This window comes from Fulmarus glacialis, unplaced genomic scaffold (genome assembly GCF_000690835.1).
Source record: "Fulmarus glacialis isolate BGI_N327 unplaced genomic scaffold, ASM69083v1 scaffold18834, whole genome shotgun sequence".
In the NCBI taxonomy this organism is placed as follows: domain Eukaryota; kingdom Metazoa; phylum Chordata; class Aves; order Procellariiformes; family Procellariidae; genus Fulmarus; species Fulmarus glacialis.
The window spans coordinates 60,096-79,555 of NW_009207631.1; the positions used below are offsets into that span (position 1 = coordinate 60,096).

Genomic DNA, 19,460 nt, shown 5'->3' on the forward strand with positions numbered 1-19,460 from the left:
TTCATTGCAAGTCACTAGATCTAGTCTTTTTTGCTTTCATTTCAAGGATCCTTTACAGGATATAAAGGCAGACTTTACAAGCACAGCACCACCTGTTGAAAGAGCATCTTCAAATGGCATTTCAGCACACGTCTTTTAATAAAAATACACCAGAAAAATTTATGTAAGACACCATGTCAGTAGAACAGTACAATCTTTGCTAGAAGGCTGCTTATATCTAATTATGGCAATCCAGGCCATCCCCTCCCTCCTGTGCTGTTCTGTTTGTGTTTATTTTCCTTGAAGGAGAGGAGAGAGAATGCAGAACAGAATCTTTCTCAATCCATTATCGCCACCTTCCTGAGCTGGATTTCAGCCAGGGGCAATAGGAGATTTAGAAGCGCGTCTCCATCTTCAGAACTTAACAGCCTCATTTAACATTGCAATTCCTGACAAGAAAACAAGACACAGTGGACATACGCACCTCCAGGTTATGTATCAGGAGATGCAATTTCAGCATAAACTGCTAAACCCACCCAAAGTAGGTTTACTTTAGCTGTCTCGGGTTCAAAAGAAGCAAGGCCATGGCAGCAGAAGCTTCAGTTCAGTCCCTACACTCCTGCTCACAGACCCAGGGTCTTAACGACATGGCTAGTCTCACTGCATCTGCCACCGGTACCCTCATCTGCTCCTTAAAACTAGCACTGATAAACCTGAATAAAGAGACATGCCAGCATAAAAATTCCTCAGAGGCAGGCTTAGCAACTCAGTAACCTGCTAATCGTATCAACAGCTGAGATGAGGGGTGAAAAATGAAAACAAAGATGTGAACTGGTTTCTCCCTATACTGAATTGGAGAGATTAAGATCATCATTGCCTTCCTGGTCCTCCCTCTGAGCCCTCTCAAAGCTCTAATACAAAGTTAACAGTGGAATGTTTGTTTTAATGCAAATGCAAGTGTGGTTATTGCAGCCCAAACGCGGACAACCACGCTGCTCCCAAGACACACATGTGAGATCCGTGTTCTCAGAAGTGCCATCCCCTACGAGCGGTCGGGGTATGACCCTGTGGTACTGCAACACGACATTATTTCTGCCTGAGCCGTGGGAGAGTTCAGCTTCAGCTCATATAGGAAATGGGGGAAGGTGCAGATAAGGGCAACTGCTGCCCTCAAAGTACAGCAGGTGAAACATCAACCCAAGAAAAAGCGGAACAGGCTCTAATCTACAATCTCAGCCACGTCAACTTCTCTTGGCTGAAGGCACTAATAAATTTAGCCAGGAATGGTGTGGGAGCATGCGTGCATGCACGTGCACACAAGTATAGCAATGCCCCGGCAGCAGCACACGCTGTGTGCCACAGAAGCATTTTTGCAGGGTTACAGAATTACCCAGGTGAGCTTTTTATTCCTATTTTTCCATTTTTATTCAGCAAAACAGTCATGCATTTAAAGAATACATAAAATTTGATTAATTAGCTTAAGATGTTTAACTAAAAAGAACAATCCAGAAGAGATTAAATTTCAGCTAAATGTAGCTTCTTGCAGTTGGCGAGCCTTTTTCGTAGCACTGTATATATTGTATCCATTCCTGGCAGCAATCACAAAACAGGAAACAGAGAAGTTGAAAGTCTCAGAATTGTGCATTCGTAATTTGATGAGACATTTCCTTCTAATGTGAAGCAGAAGTAACAAAGCAAAACAAGAACAATCTCCTTTGTGCTGCACACAGATTACATGATTATTCATATGAATTCCTTGCACATTATTCCCTTTGTGTCCTGCACTGATCAAGCATTTTCCCTTTTCAAAAAAGCCTCCGGACAGTGTCATAAAGGGTTAAAGCTTAAAAAGGAAAGAAAAAAAAAACACCAAACCCATCCTTGCTTGTTAAAGAATCCAGCAGTGCAAATGAAACTGAAAGAATCCAGCAGTGCAAATGAAACTGTATGTACTGTAGGTACATACACGATGGCCGCAACAGCTAAAAAATAACCCATCAGCCTGGATGAAAAGTTGAAACCCGTAGTTAGAGGCATTTTAATAAATGTGTTTAACGTTTCCACTCAGCTCAAAGAAAATCAGTTGCAAAATGCATGCTGAAAGCAAGAGTGAGTTTTAGTGATTTAAGGATGCTGAAAGGCATGCTATAAAAGAAGGCCAGATGTTCCAGGAATACTACTATATTCTGCAATTCCTTTTGAAGTTTGAAAAAAAAAAAAAAAAAAGAAAAAAGCTGCACCAAAAATAACCCTGCTCCTTTTCAACTTTCTCCCCAAAAAAACCGGGGCTAAAAAAAAAAAAAAAAAAAAAAAAAGAAATAGAAGCCCCCGCCTGCCAGATGAGAGGAAGCGACGGAAGGCAGCAGCGGCCACGGCTCCACGGTCACGCTCCCAGTACAGCCCAGCAGAGCCCGGGTCTGGCGTGCCGGGGCAGGCGTGGGAGAGGCCGTGCGGCGTGCGCAGCCATCACGCGCAGGCACGGCTCTGCCTCCGCACGAGCCGCCGCCGACCGCCTGTTACCAAGCGAGCGCAGCCAATCGCCGTCCCCGGCGAGCACAAGATGGCCTTTGAACTCCCCACCAGCAACTTCCTGCTGTTTTTAGAGTACACACAGTGCAATGCAGTATGTCTGTCAGCTATGCGGCACAAAGGAACAGCCATTTTGTGACTGAACTGGACCCGCACCAAAATGCCAGGCGGTGAAGCCTTCCCCTCTCCTTTCACAGGGACTGAACTGGACCCGCACCAAAATGCCAGGCGGTGAAGCCTTCCCCTCTCCTTTCACAGGGAATCGGGGCTTCCCGAGCGCTACCGAAACGAGAAAAGGATGCCCTCTGTTTTCATCAGCAGCCAAGGAGGGCAATTTTTGTTTAATGTCTCCGTTTCCCTCCTCCCCACCCCCTCCAAATCCTCTTTCGTATGTAACTACATCTTCATAAAATGGCTGCCACGTAAAACGAGGGTGTTCTGCTCTGCGAAGGCTGCAGCACACGCTGCAGAGCACTCTGCCTCTGTAAGGTGGCCACTGAGCAAATAAAACGCCATTTCAGACCTCAGACTTCCAGCTCTCCGAATAGAAAACAGGCTGAAATCTAACCCACCACAACTTTTTTTACCCCCCAAAAAATGATGTTTTAGTGCTAGAGAAGCCAAGAGCTGGATACAGATGCAAGGGTTTGTTCAGCCCGGCAGCTTCTGGAGCAGAACGCATTCCCACACCAGGGTATTTAGGAGGTGCAAGAGCAACTGCCACACGTGCGGGCCGGGGGAAACTAGAGGAACAACGTATCCACCGCGTGTTACTTGCTATCCCCTACAAAACTCACTCCTGGGCTTCAGGGGGACCCCAGCCTGCCTCTCACCTCTGAAGTTCACATTAGGGTTGCACCATGGACATACCCTCTCACACCACCTGCCTTTCAGAAATGCAGCATGGAAGATGCTAGAAAACACACCAGGATTTTGTTCAATTATTTAATGCAAGTCCCAGACACACAGGTGGTGGTTATTAGTAATTGCGGCATCCCAACTTTTATCCTAGGTGGAGAAAGTTGCATGAAATCAATCAGCTTCAAGTTTGGAAAGATTTACTGTCAATATACAAAGGAGAGGTGTTGCTGTTCATCTAGAAAGGCATCAAGTACACCCCTCAGCTTACAAACTGTAAACAGTTAACACCATTTCCCTTCCCAAGAATAATCATCTGTTTTGGGACAATTCTCAGGTATTTTTGTTTATTCAGCATATGCCTTTGCACTTTCTTAGGACTGGAAAGGTAGGAGTCAATTCCAAACATATTCCCCAGGTAGGACACTACAGTGGTGTATAGGAATTGTATTTTCTTCTGCTTTAACACCTTTCTCTAGTCCTGCATTTTTGCTTCTCCAGCCGAGGTGAATGGCACCAGCCATATCTACCTTTTTCACCCATCTCCATCACCCAGGCCTCCCACCAGGGTTGATGTAACAGGACTTCACGTACTTCCACGGATGCCGAGCTGGTCTCACAACCGGGGAGAAAGCTGGCCAGCAGCACGTGAAGTGCAGACATCGGTGCATTTCTGGGCTACAGTAAAGCAAAGCGGTGGCTTTACTTCCTAGAAATCATTTCCCCTACAACTTCAAGTCAACCTCAGGAAGTAAAGCCCATTTTACGACATTCAGCTGACTCACAGCTTAGAAAAAAGCTCAACAGGGCTCACTTACAAATATCCTGTGCTCAATTGTTCCCACTCTTCAGGTGAGTGGATGTTACCCACAGCAAGTTTATTATGAGAAAAAACTGTGAAGGGGGAGAAGGGTAACCTCACACAACAGGTGTTACATGTAAATTGATCAATTATGATAAATAACCTTTCACTGAAAACACCAAAAGCACACATGAGACTATGCAAATATAATACCCCTAAGGACAAAAAACCCCAAAGGTCGTCTTCCTGTGGAACTACTGCTAGATGTCTCCAATTTCATCTCCTATTTAGCATAGTATTTCTAAAACCAGTAAAATACCTTAATTTAGATTTCCTGAACAAATTATACTTATTATTGCTCTTGCTGATAATCTGCACTTTAAAAAAAGCATAAAGACTTAAATAAGCTGAATCATAAGTAATTTTTTTTAAAATTGACTTTTTAAGCAGTATTTTGTGTGCAGTATTTACAGTAATATAAAGATAGCATTGTTTGAAAGTCTGATGTGTTTTTAAACTGCATTATTATAAAAGCTCTGTATAGGTGCTATACATAATGCCTCAACAGTCCCTGAGGCTAATTTAGTTAATAATAATTTCAAATTAAACAAACTTACCCATATCCATTTTAGGATTTAAAATTTGACTGCAATTTTAATACATCCAGAACACCATCCAAGTTTATGCTAGAAGGTTACAGTAATTCGATAATATATATATCCCACAGTATTTCAAGTTTGTGTGCTTAAGGAAGGTTAAATACTGGACATCAAGAATACTATTCAAACACCTGCAAACATCACATAGAGCACATGTGATACACCAGACAGTTCAGAATTCTTTTTTATTGACGTTAGTTAAAAATTACTGAAGACAACACCAGAGAAAAATAAACAGGTCACGATTCAATTAAAATTAACAAAATGCAAAACTCAAGTGTGTTTACAAACTAGAGAACAAAAATGCATATAGTTTAATTTCCAGTTTTTGAAAAAGCCGACCCTTCAAATACAAAATGAGCAATTCCGTAATTATACTTCTGCATTCCTAGCAAACAAACATTTCCAGTATTTCATATTTTCCCACATCAAGGTTAAGTTTATAAAAATCTGTAAAGAATCTCATTAATCAACAAAAGTAAATAAAAACACTCTGAGCAAAAATACATTAAACATACAAGCAAAGCATTTAGAGCCTCTTGTTAACAGTCCCAGTGTATATTTTATGACACGAAATGCTATCACCAGCAGAGGAAAGTCTGGTTAAATTGTATAAAAATATTCTAAAATACTTGAACAGTATCAAAGTTCTACAAGCTCAAATAAAATTTGAAGTAAGGGGTATCAGACAAACAGGCACTTTCCAGTTTATATTTTAAAATGAGCTTTTTTTCATTCATGTAACTTTTCCTTGTGTCTATTTACTATAATTTACTACTACACCAGGCTTCTGTATGGCCCTCAGTTAAAGTTTAGACTTCTGAGATTCTTCAAAGAAAAATTTGCCTTGTATGTAAAATGGTGCAATGCAGCAATGGCTAAACCGACAAGGTCGTTTTTCACAGCACAAAAAACCTAAAAACTGAAATTCAAAAGCTGGAAAAACATAATACAGAGGAAAGGGCTCCCCTGAATAAAGGTACAGTACCTTTTGACTATGACATGGGCCCTTAAGTCACAACACAACTTTCAGAAATTGCTACCAAAAAAAATTAGGGTGTGGCATGCTAACAATCTCAAGGTCATTCCTTAAAAAGGAAGCAAAATCAGTAAAATGTTTTGTATTAAGCACTGACAGAAACCCAAGGCTGTCAAAGTAAACGGTATTCACAGGTTTTACAAAAAAAAAAAAAAAAAAGAAAGTTGATAGATCATACCTCGATGCATTGCTGTGGACTGAACCCTCCTCTCCTTGGCTTTTGTCCTTATTTCTCATCATCTTTTTATTCTTAAATATTAAGAGGGGGTCAGGGGTGTCTGTTTGCTTTGAAGTCCTGTGCCCAGGTATTTACTGTCAAAAGTTGAAAGAAAGGTAAGGTCCCAGTTCGTTTCACTGGCTTTCATTATCAGGAACGAAGTCCTGACGCTGCAATGATATTGTTATAACAATACACAACACCGATCAACACGGCAAAATAGAGATTTAAAACAAATAATCATTTTTAGAAGAAAAATCCGAGAATAAACACAGTAGAGGAGCATCCTGCAAACTTTCCCAAAGTAACACTGGATGCAAATAATCTCTGTATCTTATTGCGTCATCCCAATACAGCTCAAATCGGTCAAAAATCAAAGTACTCAAAACGGCAGAAATCTAAAAATTATTATTATTAATTGTTCACCTACCTGATCCATGCACCGCCGCCAGGACCAAGTCGATATTAGTTTCGGGTAGTGGAAAAACATTAGATCCAAAATATTTAGTTATAATGATAAAATACGAATTTCAGAGAATGAAAAAAAAATATATATTCTAATCCCAAAAATATGCTGCCGATAAAGCAAAAGAAGCGATAATTAGTACAAAAATGTCCGGGGGAAAAAAGCTCATTAGGAGAGCGCACAAAAATGGAGGTACGCCATGGCTTCTAAGCTGGAAAAACAACGACCTGGGCTCTCTCCACGGCTTCTTCTTTCCAGCAAGGCACGAAAAGGGAGCCCTCAAAAGCTGCTTTTCTGCCCGAAAAAGGTCCGCTCGGCCCCCGATCAGTGCCTAGGAGAGGCAAGGGGCTGTGGGGGCCCCCTGAGGCTGCCCGAAAGTTAGGGAAAGTTGCGTAAAGTGTTGGGGAAGGCACGGAGCTGAGCGCGCTCTCTCTAAGGCACAGCCGCCATCTAGAGCTCCTTCCCAGCTCTGAGCTCTGCCTTTGATTGACACTCTCTACATTTACCCCACAACTCAGGTGATGTACCATAGACCCACCCCTTCATTTCTACCAAAAAAAGAGATAGCCTCCACCTAAAGGGTGCCTGCTACCCCCACAGCCCTGGCTTCTTCCAACTACCCCAGCTGAAGGGGCACCTTAACCCCATGTGGCTCAGGCACCCTTTTGAAACCAGAAAGAAATGGAATTTGTGCCTTTTGTTTTAAAGATTTGCTAAATATTTCAGTGCCTGGGCTAAAATTACTTCCTCCCTGGACAGGAAGTGGTGCTCTTACAAGCCATTTTGAAAGAATGGAAGTGGAGCTAACAGCCATGCAGCCAGCAACAACCCACCTTGGGGCTCACCCCACCCAAGGGGTAGCTTTTTTTCAATTCAGTGGCAGGATCCCCAGACAATAGGTCCCCCATTTGTCACCCAACACTTGCACTTAAAGCTTGGGACAAGAGCCTCACGCGCTCCTACAGGAGCCCCGCATTGCTGGTAACCCCCTCCAGCTCAACAGCGCCTCCCTAGTGGTTTTCCCCAACAACAAAAATCCAACAGCTACACAATTTTCATCAGTTAGGCAAAGGCACTACCATAAAATAAGTCTGACACCATTAGAAGGGTTATTTCAATTCACATTCTTAACCCATTAATGTTCGTAAACAGATTTTAACATCACAAATGAATTTTAAAGCCGTGTAATAGCTGAGCTGTAGGACTGAAAATCAAGCAACACCTCAAATACAACATCCTAGTACTGAGAGGATGCATCCCAGACGAAATGGAGGAGATCCAAGCATCCCCTAACCTCTTGTATTCTGACTACCAGTTGTCTTCCCACAAGCAACAGACTCCTTAAAGTGCAAGGACATCTTGCATATTCATAAGCATCACATCAAGACAGCAAAATCAGACATTGGGGGATTGCTGGGGAAGAATGGGGTAATGGGCTAGTTTGGGCTTCTATGGGGACATCCATGGCACAGCATCCCAACAGCCTGAAAACATTGGCTTCTACCAGTAGAACCAAGATAGACCCCATCAACTCCTCCACACACTTGCCATTAACATCCTACAACAACCTATCATCTTTCCACATCAAGAGGTTTGAGTAGGTACGCTCTGTTGCCACAGTCCATTTTAAAGAATTTCAGTTTATCAATTATTTATAGAAGACCCCTTGCACCCAAACTACAAAAACTATAAAACACAACGCAAGACCATTCCAAGCAATTTTGGGCAACACTAAGGAAATCCACTCATCTGAATGGGGATCCCTTTAGGTTGGTCCCAATATCCAACTCCACCATGTAACACACGGCAAAACCAAACTTGAGCAAGCAAGTGTCTATCATCAAAACAGCTAGATTAAACAGGTATGAACAATTCATCATACTAAAAATGGGTATTTACAAAGAAGTCTGAGCAAGCCAAATGGTTAAACACACACAATGGGGTTTTGTTTGGTTTTGTTTGTATTTTGGTTATTTTTAAAAGAAAACACCTAGGTTATCTCAAGACCAGCTTTGTCATCTTGGCCCTCCAGCATAGAACAAAGACAACTATGAATTTCAGGTGAAACATACATAGGAAGGTGGCTACAGTTTAACTATTTGATCCACAAGGAACTTGAAAGGAAATTGTTTTTTGAACATTAGAACCATTTTAAAATTCATTTGTAAACATTAACATGTCATCTGTAACAATATCAAAAATAACTCAATTTTTTCTCATCAAACACATGGTACAGTATCACACAGCTAAACCTACATTTAATAGTGGTGAAGCAGACTGGACACTTACACAGAACAATTCTGAGACAGAATAGACCATTTAGGAAGTATGTTGTCAGGAAATCTGTTGAAAAGTTTCTGTACCCATACATAACCGTAGAAGCATACCTAAAAAAGTTACACAAAACATTCAAGTACTCCTTTATTGTCATACTTGCCCAGCCCTCAACTGATATCAATTCTATCTTACAATAACTTCAGAAAGCTCAGCAGAAGTACCCTGACAATAGGCCAAGTACTGAAAAACCCCTAACATTAACCTGAATGAACAAACCAGAGAATAAAAATTCATTGGAAGTCATGGCAAAGTGAAGATAATTTGCAAATGAAAACCACATTTTAAATCAAGTACAGCACAAAATTTTACCTTGCCTTTAGTGCTTAGCAGCTGAAGTATTTCTCACTTTAATAGCAACCAAAAACCCACTTCAATATCAACACAATAACAGTAAAAAAACATTCAGCCAGAAAGGACAAACACAAAGTGTGAAAGAAACCAAAACCTTTTATTAAATCACTTAAAAAAAAAAAACATTACATTTTCTCCAAAGTGGTAGCAACAGATCTCTTACCAAATGAATTTGCCTGTTATGCATACACAAGCCAAGAGTAAAATTTTGCCACCCAGTCCTCAAACAGATCCATCATTGGATAGTCACTGATACAGTCCCCTGATTAATTCAAGTGCAAAGTCCATTTTGATAGGATGATCACAACCCAGATCTTCTCTGGTTTAATAACACGAGAGTCCACGTTTTAACATCCTTTGCTTGGACAGACATATCACAGCACTCATGCATTAGTCCATTTCCTCAACCTCTCAATCAACAGTGGAACTGCCATCTTGGTGTCTCATTCGTAGACTCCTTTTGACACTCTTCATCTGATTGGATTCTTTATGGAAAATTAAAAGAAAAATGCTGTTGGAATACAGATCATATCTTTAAACTAAGACATTCAACTACTGTACCTTGAAGATAGTTTAAACATATAACTGATGCTTCATTCCATATTACACATTCCAGAACATCTACTTTTATCATGAACAAACAATATCAAATCATCAGTTCAAGAATCAAAAATATAAACTTTAACCAAAACTATAAAGTAGCGGAAGAACAATTAGAAGTTCAAGAACCCTTTCAGGCTCCATAAATTTCATTTGAAATGTCTCCATAGTGTTAAAACACTAGAGAAATCAACAGTGGGAAATCTGAGATATTTGGTCTGGCAACCATCTTTATTGGACTGACCCATCTACTAAAGCTAACACTGCTTAGTGGAAAACCAAGTTTATTACAATAAGCCAAATTTTTTAACTACTGCCCATGCGCCTTTCTTCAAAGACATAGATCCATCAAAACCAATGTAACAGGCATGAAAACTGGTTTCCTACATACAGATGGTGACTGGAGACAAGACAGTCCACCATCTTAACCCAGTTTTCCAGCTCATGAAAGACAGAGTGCAACAGCAAACATACACTTATAAGCAAACGGAATGACTGGTTTAGTTACTGGTGGGAGAGGACGTGTCAGAAGTCAGACGAAAATGGTAACCAGTTATGCTAGTTGCCTTTAGCAAGGCCACCATACTACTCCTGATCCATATTCCAACTTTACTCTTCATATAACAGCAACTAAGCCCACAGGTGAGTGACAAACCAAACTGATCAAATGACTTCCACATGGATAAATACAAACCAAATGTCCCTATCTTTATATTTTCTTCCAAGAAAAATAAGCTCATGTACTTAAAAAAAAAAAAACCTACTCATCCTAACGTGCAAAAATCAAGTACAGGAAGTTACTAAGTGTTAAGAATATAATTTTAAAACCAATGCTAACTATAGAAGAGACTGGCATAGAAAAAAGGTTTTAAAATGTCTTCACGATTTTGAGTATCTGCACTCCAACGTCAATTTATTCTTTTGAATGTGTATAGCTTTAACCTCATTTCTGTCTGAAAGCCAACTCCACCACTATGTTGTTCCCCTGATAATCCTGGGCAGATTCTTACAACAAGTGATGCAGAAATTACCCACAGAACAGCAACAATCAGTGGAGCCATCTAGTGGTCTCTGCCTCATCATCCCAGTTTCCCCATTCTCATTTCAAAATAACCAGTTATAGCAAAGCAAACAGCAATGGAACCAGTGCAACAAGCCTCAGTCTGACTTTCATAACTGCCCATATGTCCTGTTTTATACTCCTCTATAGACTTCCTTGTTTTAAATACAATGGAAAAGCACACAGAAGTGGAATGCAGGATCTGGTAATTCACTTTGCTTTGCACTGTGCAACGTGCGTAGTTGTAATAGTATTCAACCACAGGATCTTCACATTTTCAGAACCAGAAGTTGAACATTCAAGTTTGCAGAAATTCTTTGTTTCGAGCATTCAACTCATCCATAGTTAAGACAGGAATTAAATATTTTGGAATATTTTTTTTCCCCCACACTAAACTGAATTAACAGGTTTTTGGGGTTGTTATGGTTTTGGGGATTTTTTTTTTTTTAGTTCTTATTGGTATACTAGCCTAACCAGACTAGCCTAATCAAATTTAGGCATTTGAAGATAAATTGAAGATAAATTAAAACTTCGAATAATTTTTAATGCTAATGCCTTGACCGAGGTACCAAAACATGAAAAATAAACCACTACAAAGTTGTCCATTATTGTCACAATCAAATATTCAGAAATACTAACATGAGCACAGTGGAAACCCCATAAATAAGACCGTTAAAGTAATTTTTATAGTTACTGTAAGAAGCTTAACATAAGGAAATTTAATTACTGGCATCAGTTTTCCCCACCTCTCAAAAATGTAATTTAGTTACATATTAGTCAATCTTGAAAGGCTCTTTTCAGTTGGGTTAGCCTTCGGCCTTAGACACTAATGAGATCTGCCAAAAACAATTTAAGAGCAAGCTTCCCTACTAGGTTCCCCACCTACATTTGGCTGTACCAAAAACTTTGCAAATAACCCCGCCACATTCATTTTAAACTCTTCTCTTGCCCTTTTAAAATAATTAGCAGTAAACGGAACTGATGATATATTATAATTAAGAACATGCTACAACAGCCCTTGTTCTAAAAGTTATTCATACATCAAAAAGATGCCACAGTAATGGCCAAAATATTAATAGCAATCTGTACACTTTTTCATGTGAAATCCACATTTGCTTTAAAAGATTTCACAGCATTTGTTTACTTACGAATTAAGCCACATTGTACTAAGAAGGTTCAATAATGTTGCAAAAATATACTCCTTCTCCACTAAGACATATGCAGTGATCCTACGCTTAAGGTAGATATTGAATAGCCTGATTTTTTTGCTAGATTACATGAATATTTCATGCCTTCTGTAAGCATCAGTTAGGCATCATCCCATTTTTCAAACTTTATTATCTACTATTTACAGTATTTGTTTCCAAACACAGTATTTTGGTCATGATAAGTAAGGGACCTGGGTAGTCATGTAATACTTTCAAAGTTTCCTTCAAATCACTGGTAACAATTGACACTCCATATCAACAGACAGAAACCATTCACAACCATGCCTAAAAGTTTAAGGCAACAGTTTCAGTTTTGAAATATCTGAGTTTACAAAGTTTTTCTCTTCTTTTTTTTGTAATTCCTTACTTGTTGCTCTACCTATTAAGAGACCACAGCAATAAAAGACATCTCTTATGGCCAAAACCATGGCCTCAGCAATTTCACATCTATCAAAACCCTGCGCTTCTTAAGTATGAGATTGAAGGCCAATAACATGTAAATCACCCATGCATCACCGCAAGTGCATAAAACACCAATACATTTACAAAGTTTTCCAGAGCGAAATCTCTCACACTGAGGCTTAAAAGTTAAAAACGAAGGTGACACACTGCTAGTAAAGGGAATTCACTCCAACAGAGGGAGCTGAATGGACAGAATGAGGTTCTGAGCAAACCAAACCTGACGTTCAACACTTCAAAGTTCATTAAAGCAAGATTTTATTCTCAAAGACACGTCTCTGGTAACTTTTACACTAGAGGAAAAAGCAGACGTGCCCTCTATTGACATCTAAAGTCCATAATGATGTTCTGTCCAATCTTTAAAAGTAACTAAGTACTCTGGACAGTCCTAAGTCCGCTTTTACCACTATTAGATGTTCAGTAAGCACAGCATAAAAGCACAACTCGTGTAGGATCAGGTATTTTTAGCTGAGAAATGCTGTTTGCCAGGTTTCTCCGATTTAGAGATCAATTTCAGGTAAAATATTACTCTATTCACAGATGCACTCTTTGTGGGTATTATTTTTAAATAATAAATTTTATTGCATTAAGCAAAGTATGCCAACTTCAATAAAACTCCTGGTGTTTTCAAGTATTTTTCCCCTTCTGTTAAAAAAAAAAAAAAAAAAAATCAGTGCTTCAACTAAACATTATCTATGTTAACCAGAGAGGGTAATACTAGATCTTTCAAGATCCATACATTTGGATGTTTTTACAAATGCATTTTCAAGCAACTTCTTTTGAAGACAACTGTTTCTAAGTCAATTAAAGAGTTTCATATTCACCCCTTCCTTTAGGTAGGGATTACAAAACAAAAGGATGGAAGAATTACTCAGTGTGTAACTGAAAAGCCAAATTCCTGCTCAAGAAACTAGATCTGACAACAGCTAATTTACAATCCAAAGAGAAAACAGAAAAAATGCACACAGAAAGATATAGGAAATAGATGAAGATTAATATAAAAATGGAACACGAGTCACATGTGTAGAGATTATAGCAGGTGATTGGGGGGAAAAAAGGCAACAGTGGACAGCATAGGAAGTTCTGAGGAACAGCTGGAAGGAGTAACATTTACTTCTAACATAGCAAGAAATATGCTGTTCTACACATACCTGCAGTGTGAAAAATAGCTGAAGACTTCTGAAAGAACAAAGTAATAAAACTTACAGAACACAGTAGTAGAAGAGATGAAACACTAATCAAAGATCATCAAAACTGAGTACATGTACGCACAATAAGAACTGAATTCCTCAAAGTTCGTGAATTCTACTGTTTTGCTTCAGGACTGAAAACTCAGTGATAAAATTGGTTCAAAATGAAATGTAACTAAAAGCAGCACAAGGCCACGATAATGTGGCCTACTGAGGTTTGCACCTTACCCCCACATACTCCTTTTTCCTTTCAAAAGAGCTGCACGTTAGTGTCCACATCACGTGAGTAGATCAGAAGAAAGCATGGGACTTTGGAGTATGGACAGGGAGTAGCTGCTTTTCTAGCACCTGAGGCAGCACAGATGGCAGTTTGTACAAGGTAAGCATGGTTGCTGAAGGTCTCTGCTAACAGACATAGCCAGTGGACAGTTAAAAATCACTACCATCTATGCACGGAAACGAGAGAATATTTGCATCTTGGAGCAACATTTTCTCAAGCTGTCTGCAGTCTAAGAAAGGCATTACTCAATCAGGTAGCATGTCATACTGAAAGAACTGTCTCCAAGAAATTGTCTCTTTTAAAGAAAAGCATATATTCTGAAGCATAGTTCTACAGGAATAGAGCTTCCCACTAAAAAAAAAAGTTAATTAATGTACACAAAATGCAATGGATGACCTAATTAAAAAATGTAGAATCAAGGAGTCTGAATTTTAAGGAAGACAAAAGGACTCGGGTCTTTCCAGAGACAACTCCCAAGAGTCACAGAAGTGCCAGAGACAGCAAAAGGTCATCAAGACCAAATTCCTTTTAGTAAAGGAAACTGGAAAAAATCCTATCCCCATATTCATCCAGTATAGAACTGAATGAATTTTTCTACAGAAGCCTGCCAATTTTGCATTTTGACTATATAAGGAATGATTCCTAAATGAAGTCTATCAGCTAGCAGTTTAATACAGGAAACTGTATCGCCATTACATACCATTTTCTGCAAAGCTGAAGCTTTGTGAATGAAGAACAGAAACAGAACAATCATACAACAGAAGACAGTTACTATCTGCTCAAAGACCCTCACTGATCCTGACAGAAGCATAAAAGGACAACACGAGATGCTTGTAAGACAAGTTCTTCCTGCTATGATACTTTCCACACCATTTGTTATCCAAATCGTGTGTTATCCAAATCGTCTCTACTCTGTAGAGACAAACATTTGTGTACCAAACCCTTCTGAACAAGCAAATCTATGATTTAAGTTCTCAACGAAATATGGAGTCAAATCACATAAGCAGAAGACCAAAGAACTACAATTAGATATGAAAGCTGTTCTCCAGCGAGACAGGTTTGAGTGTACTATCCAAGTATAGCTTTATTTCCTAAGAGCCCAGCAAGAACGCTCCTGTGGTCCTTCTAACTGAGCCTTCTAGAAACACACGTGCACACAGACACGCTTTAAGGAGCTTCAGGATGTATTCAGCCCAAAACTTCAGCAAGTTAAACATTATAGCCATGTGTGCTCGTTCGGGTTTTTTTAAAGCTAAAAAGTAAACGTTATTAGGAATAACAACTTACCAGTGCTTCAACCAAGAGCAGTTATTTTGCTTACAGTGAGTAAATGAATTCCTCAACCCATCTGTAGAAACACTTGAATTAAAAGAAAATTAAAAACTAAAAGACTAGAGCACTAGCCTAAGACTATTATAAAAGCCCTATCCTCAAATGAAAACAAAAAAAACCACCACACCATTCCCGACAGATCACAGCATACAGTACAAAAGACATTTTTGTAAAAAATCTGAAGTATCACTAGGCAACCTGTTATCAAAAAAACCTGTGCAAACCACCCAAGAAATTCAGACTCGCTCCTATACACAAATCCCTTGAGAAACAAAGCAACAAAAAAGAAAAAAATTATTTTTTGAAATTTTTGAAGAAGATCAATCGGGCATCAAGTAGAAGTATGCTGAAACTAACTGATCTGCCCTTCACATAAAAGTAATTAAAATACTAATTTTACTAAGAGGTGGTATCAGCTAGATGCAGTGGAATTATTTAACACATTAATATGGAACAAGTTATCCATATATGTGCAAGGCCAAAATTTGAAAACACTTATTGGCAATCCACATCAACAAATATTTAAGCAAAATCACCTTAAGCAGAGGTAGTAAGATTAAAATAAGACCTAAAACTCTAGAACAACTCATGAACCCCTCTTTTTTTACTGTAAATTTCAACTGCATGAGGTCATCCACTATCATGAGCCACAAAAGTTATCCACCTAACATGCACAAGCAAACTGCTTCTCTCATGATCTCTCAGAATCTATTTATATTGGAATACAGCCTCAAATACGTAAAAATTAATGAACCTATTCAGTGATATTATACTATGCGTAATCTTCTACAATCTTCTAAATTCTCCTCTTCAAACTGATAGCTACTCAGATGTGCAGAAAGAAAGCAAGCTGTGATGAACAGAATTGTAATTTCTTTGTTGATGTAATTTACTTGAAATTAATATGGAAAAAGATCCCTTTAGAAAGGGGAAATGATAAAAAAAATAGTGTAGTAAACTGGCACAAACACGCAAAATATCCAAACGAATATGAAATACAGAGGTTTGAAACATGCGTTTAAAATGCGATCCAACAGCTGCTATTAAATGGAAGCACAAAAGTGAAGTACTTCTAAAATGGTGGATGGGCACTTCGTAGAAGAAACACAACATGGTTGCTGAACTTTGATCATCCAAGAGGCATCTATCAGTTATGCAAAGTGAAGACATGAACTAGGTAAAGAGGTTTATTTACGCCCATTAAATCTCCTTCTGTCCTATATGTACCATTTCACTCAAAAAAAAGCCACTTAAACTACAATTTAATATATAAAGAATAGGTAAAGTTAATGATTGAAATATTTTCAACTCACAGCTCTCAGCCATTTTAATAATTTACAGCACAGCTAAACATACATCATCTGCATTCAAGTTGGCTCCTGTTTCCTTTAATGCTAGAGTTAGCATCCAGTTATGGTAATTTCACAGAAACGTTAACGAGGATACTTAATAAGGCTTTATAATCGCCACAGAGGAACAGCGTCCTCCACCGAAAAAGTTACTAAGACTTGATCGTTCTTCTGACCTCAGCAAAATTTTGCAAAAGGAATCTAGTATTTGTCAGGGTGGTATCACTTAGTAGTAGAAAGACGTCTCTACTCCGAAGTGAACGAATGAACAATGAGTTTTGTAAAAACAGCACCAAGATGTTAATAACATATTACATTTCATTCATATGATCACGCGAGTGATCATTTTTTCCACCATTATAAAACATACCACTGTATTTTGAGTTTTCGAATTTTAATATCCAAACCACATTCACTCCCAAACTATAGAAAGCTGGTTTATGCCAAGAGCCACGAACTATAGGGCTAGTAAATACAAGTTTCAGCTGAAAAAAATTAGCCTTTCAGATTAACACATATTTCCTATTTATTTAATAAACTAAAAATCTTTTATTCAGACTACTCGTAGTAATTGCTGTAGCCCCTATGTGATTAAAAAAAAATCCATCCCCTATTTAAAAATAAACATGGATTTACATTTTATAGGTAGTCTTATAGTGGCTTTTGTTTATATTTAAATTATAGAATGAGATGTCATCAGTACAACCTACACTACATAAAACATGCCTTGCATCATAGGTCCATGACTCCTTCACTGAAAGACTGGCACTGCTATCTCTAAGAATCGGGAAAGTGTATCCCCTTTTACAGCATGAGGTGAGGTCAGACACTCTAAAGCTATTTACCTGACATCAGATTCTTTCTCAGGATAAATTAAGAAAGTATTTCGGCGAAGACGATATATATCACCACACCAATGTTTTTCCATATAAGCTGCCAATGTTACAAATTCATTCTATGAGAATACTTAATACGGCTTTGTATCACCACAGAGGAACAGCTTCTTCTACCAAAAAGCTATTAAGACTTGACCAGAGAGCATTATTCTGACCTCATCAATCCTCCTTAGTATGCTGTAGGGTGGTCATGAACTTGAAACTTTCCTCAAGTCCCCAGTAGTGTGCATCTAGCCTACTAGCCTTTAGGTTACCTAACCTAAAGATCAAGCTGCCATTGACTAGATGAAAACATGTTGTTCTTACAAGAAAAGGCAGCTCCAAAGAGCTCACGAAAGTAACAAGAGACATTTAAAACTGTTTTTATTATAGTATCTGTTCAGCAAAAACAGCATCATGACAATATAGGAAATATGTAAGACCATTAAAATCAAAGTGCTCAAGTTCATATTCATCATATAATGCCCAGGTCAGTCAAGGTGACTCTGCTTTTGAGCACTGTATTTTTTAATTTTTTTTTTTTTTTAAAAGCAGGTGAATTAAAAGTTGCAGCTTTAGATATTTAAGGATTTAACGTTAGAAATACAAGTCTTGAGTTTGACAAGTTCAGTCCCACCATTACTATCAGACTTCTATGTGAATCAGGCTAGTCTTGCCTTTATCATAATAGACTGTGCAATATCTGGTGACGGAAAATTCATGTGGGATTTCAAATATGTTCTACTGTTCTTCTTGAGGTACCAGATCATTTCTAACACTAACTAGTAATTCTCAAACTTCACATCAGACAGTTACACAATGAAATTCTAGAACATACCTAACAGCCTTGTTCGTTAGCTGTGTTTGTTGCAAGACACCCATGGTGTACGGTACATGTCTATTATCTATAAATATTATTTGAATTCTGTCTTGCACATTAGCAGTGACTTTCTGCAGATAAAGGCTTATTACAACCTAAAGAGACATTATGAAAAAGCTTATGCAAAACTGGTGTATGACTTCTCTTATATGAACAGGCTGAAGCCTTCATCCAAGCCAAAAAGAACAGCTGCACTCAGATAGGGGTTCATAAGATCTGCATTCTTAAGTTATCGTGATAAACTATGTAATTTTTAAAAGCAAATTATTTTGAGAATCCTGATACACGTCGTCATGAAGACGCCTTATTCTTTGAGGTCCTGAATATGTATTGAAGTACATTAGCATGGTAAGCTGTGAAAAGGAACCAGTTAAGACAGGTAAACAGGATCCCCAACTTTTAATTACACAGTGGTGAAAGCATGACTCAAATGTAACATATTACTCTGTCTCTAGATGTGGAACCTTGAAGTGTGTAAAAAAAAAAAAAAATCAAACATTAGAAAGCCGATTTGTTTACACTGCAAGAAAGACAGCAAGATACTTCGTAATGACTGGGTGCAGGTTTAGGCTTTTAGGGTACAATTTACACTGAAAAGAGAATTTCTAAGTTTATTGTATAAAAACAATTTATTGGGAAGGAAAAGCTTATGAGTGTCACTTGCTAATGAACCAATACCTTGAACTGAAGGAAAAGCATATCTAAAGTTTGATTAGACTGAATGTCCTTAGTAGAGATGGCAATCCTCATAAGCACAGCTTTATTTTACAATGTGTTGACATGGTCATTTCAGATTCTTAAAAAAAAAAATGAGTGACCATAAAAATCTTAGAAGATGTGTAACGTGACATTAACATTACTGTATTTAGTACATACTAACAGTTTTCAAACGCACTAAAACTTGAAAGAAAATTCAACAAGGTAAAACATTGTAGCTTAAATGTTCAACGTTTATTTTGCTAAAAAAAAAAAATTACTTCCAGGATAATT

At 38.3% G+C, this 19,460-nt stretch overlaps 1 protein-coding gene and 1 long non-coding RNA gene across 2 annotated transcripts in view; both read right to left on the reverse strand.

The window, feature by feature from the left end:
• Nucleotides 1-7,484, reverse strand: part of CHD2 (chromodomain helicase DNA binding protein 2) — a 54,557-nt gene extending 47,073 nt beyond the window's left edge. The window contains exons 1-2 of the mRNA XM_009576201.1: nt 6,510-7,484; nt 6,045-6,178 (exon numbers count right to left, since the gene is read on the reverse strand). Of these exons, the coding sequence (XP_009574496.1) occupies nt 6,045-6,106 (62 nt within the window). The 5' untranslated portion in view covers nt 6,107-6,178; nt 6,510-7,484. The remainder of the gene's footprint in view (nt 1-6,044; nt 6,179-6,509) is intronic.
• A 1,829-nt stretch (nt 7,485-9,313) lies between these two features.
• LOC104075630 lies at nt 9,314-15,401 on the reverse strand. The gene is made up of 2 exons (XR_683506.1): nt 15,322-15,401; nt 9,314-9,722 (listed from the first exon to the last, which is right to left on the reverse strand). It is a non-coding gene; the product is annotated as an uncharacterized LOC104075630 (long non-coding RNA).
• Nucleotides 15,402-19,460: the final 4,059 nt, after the last annotated feature.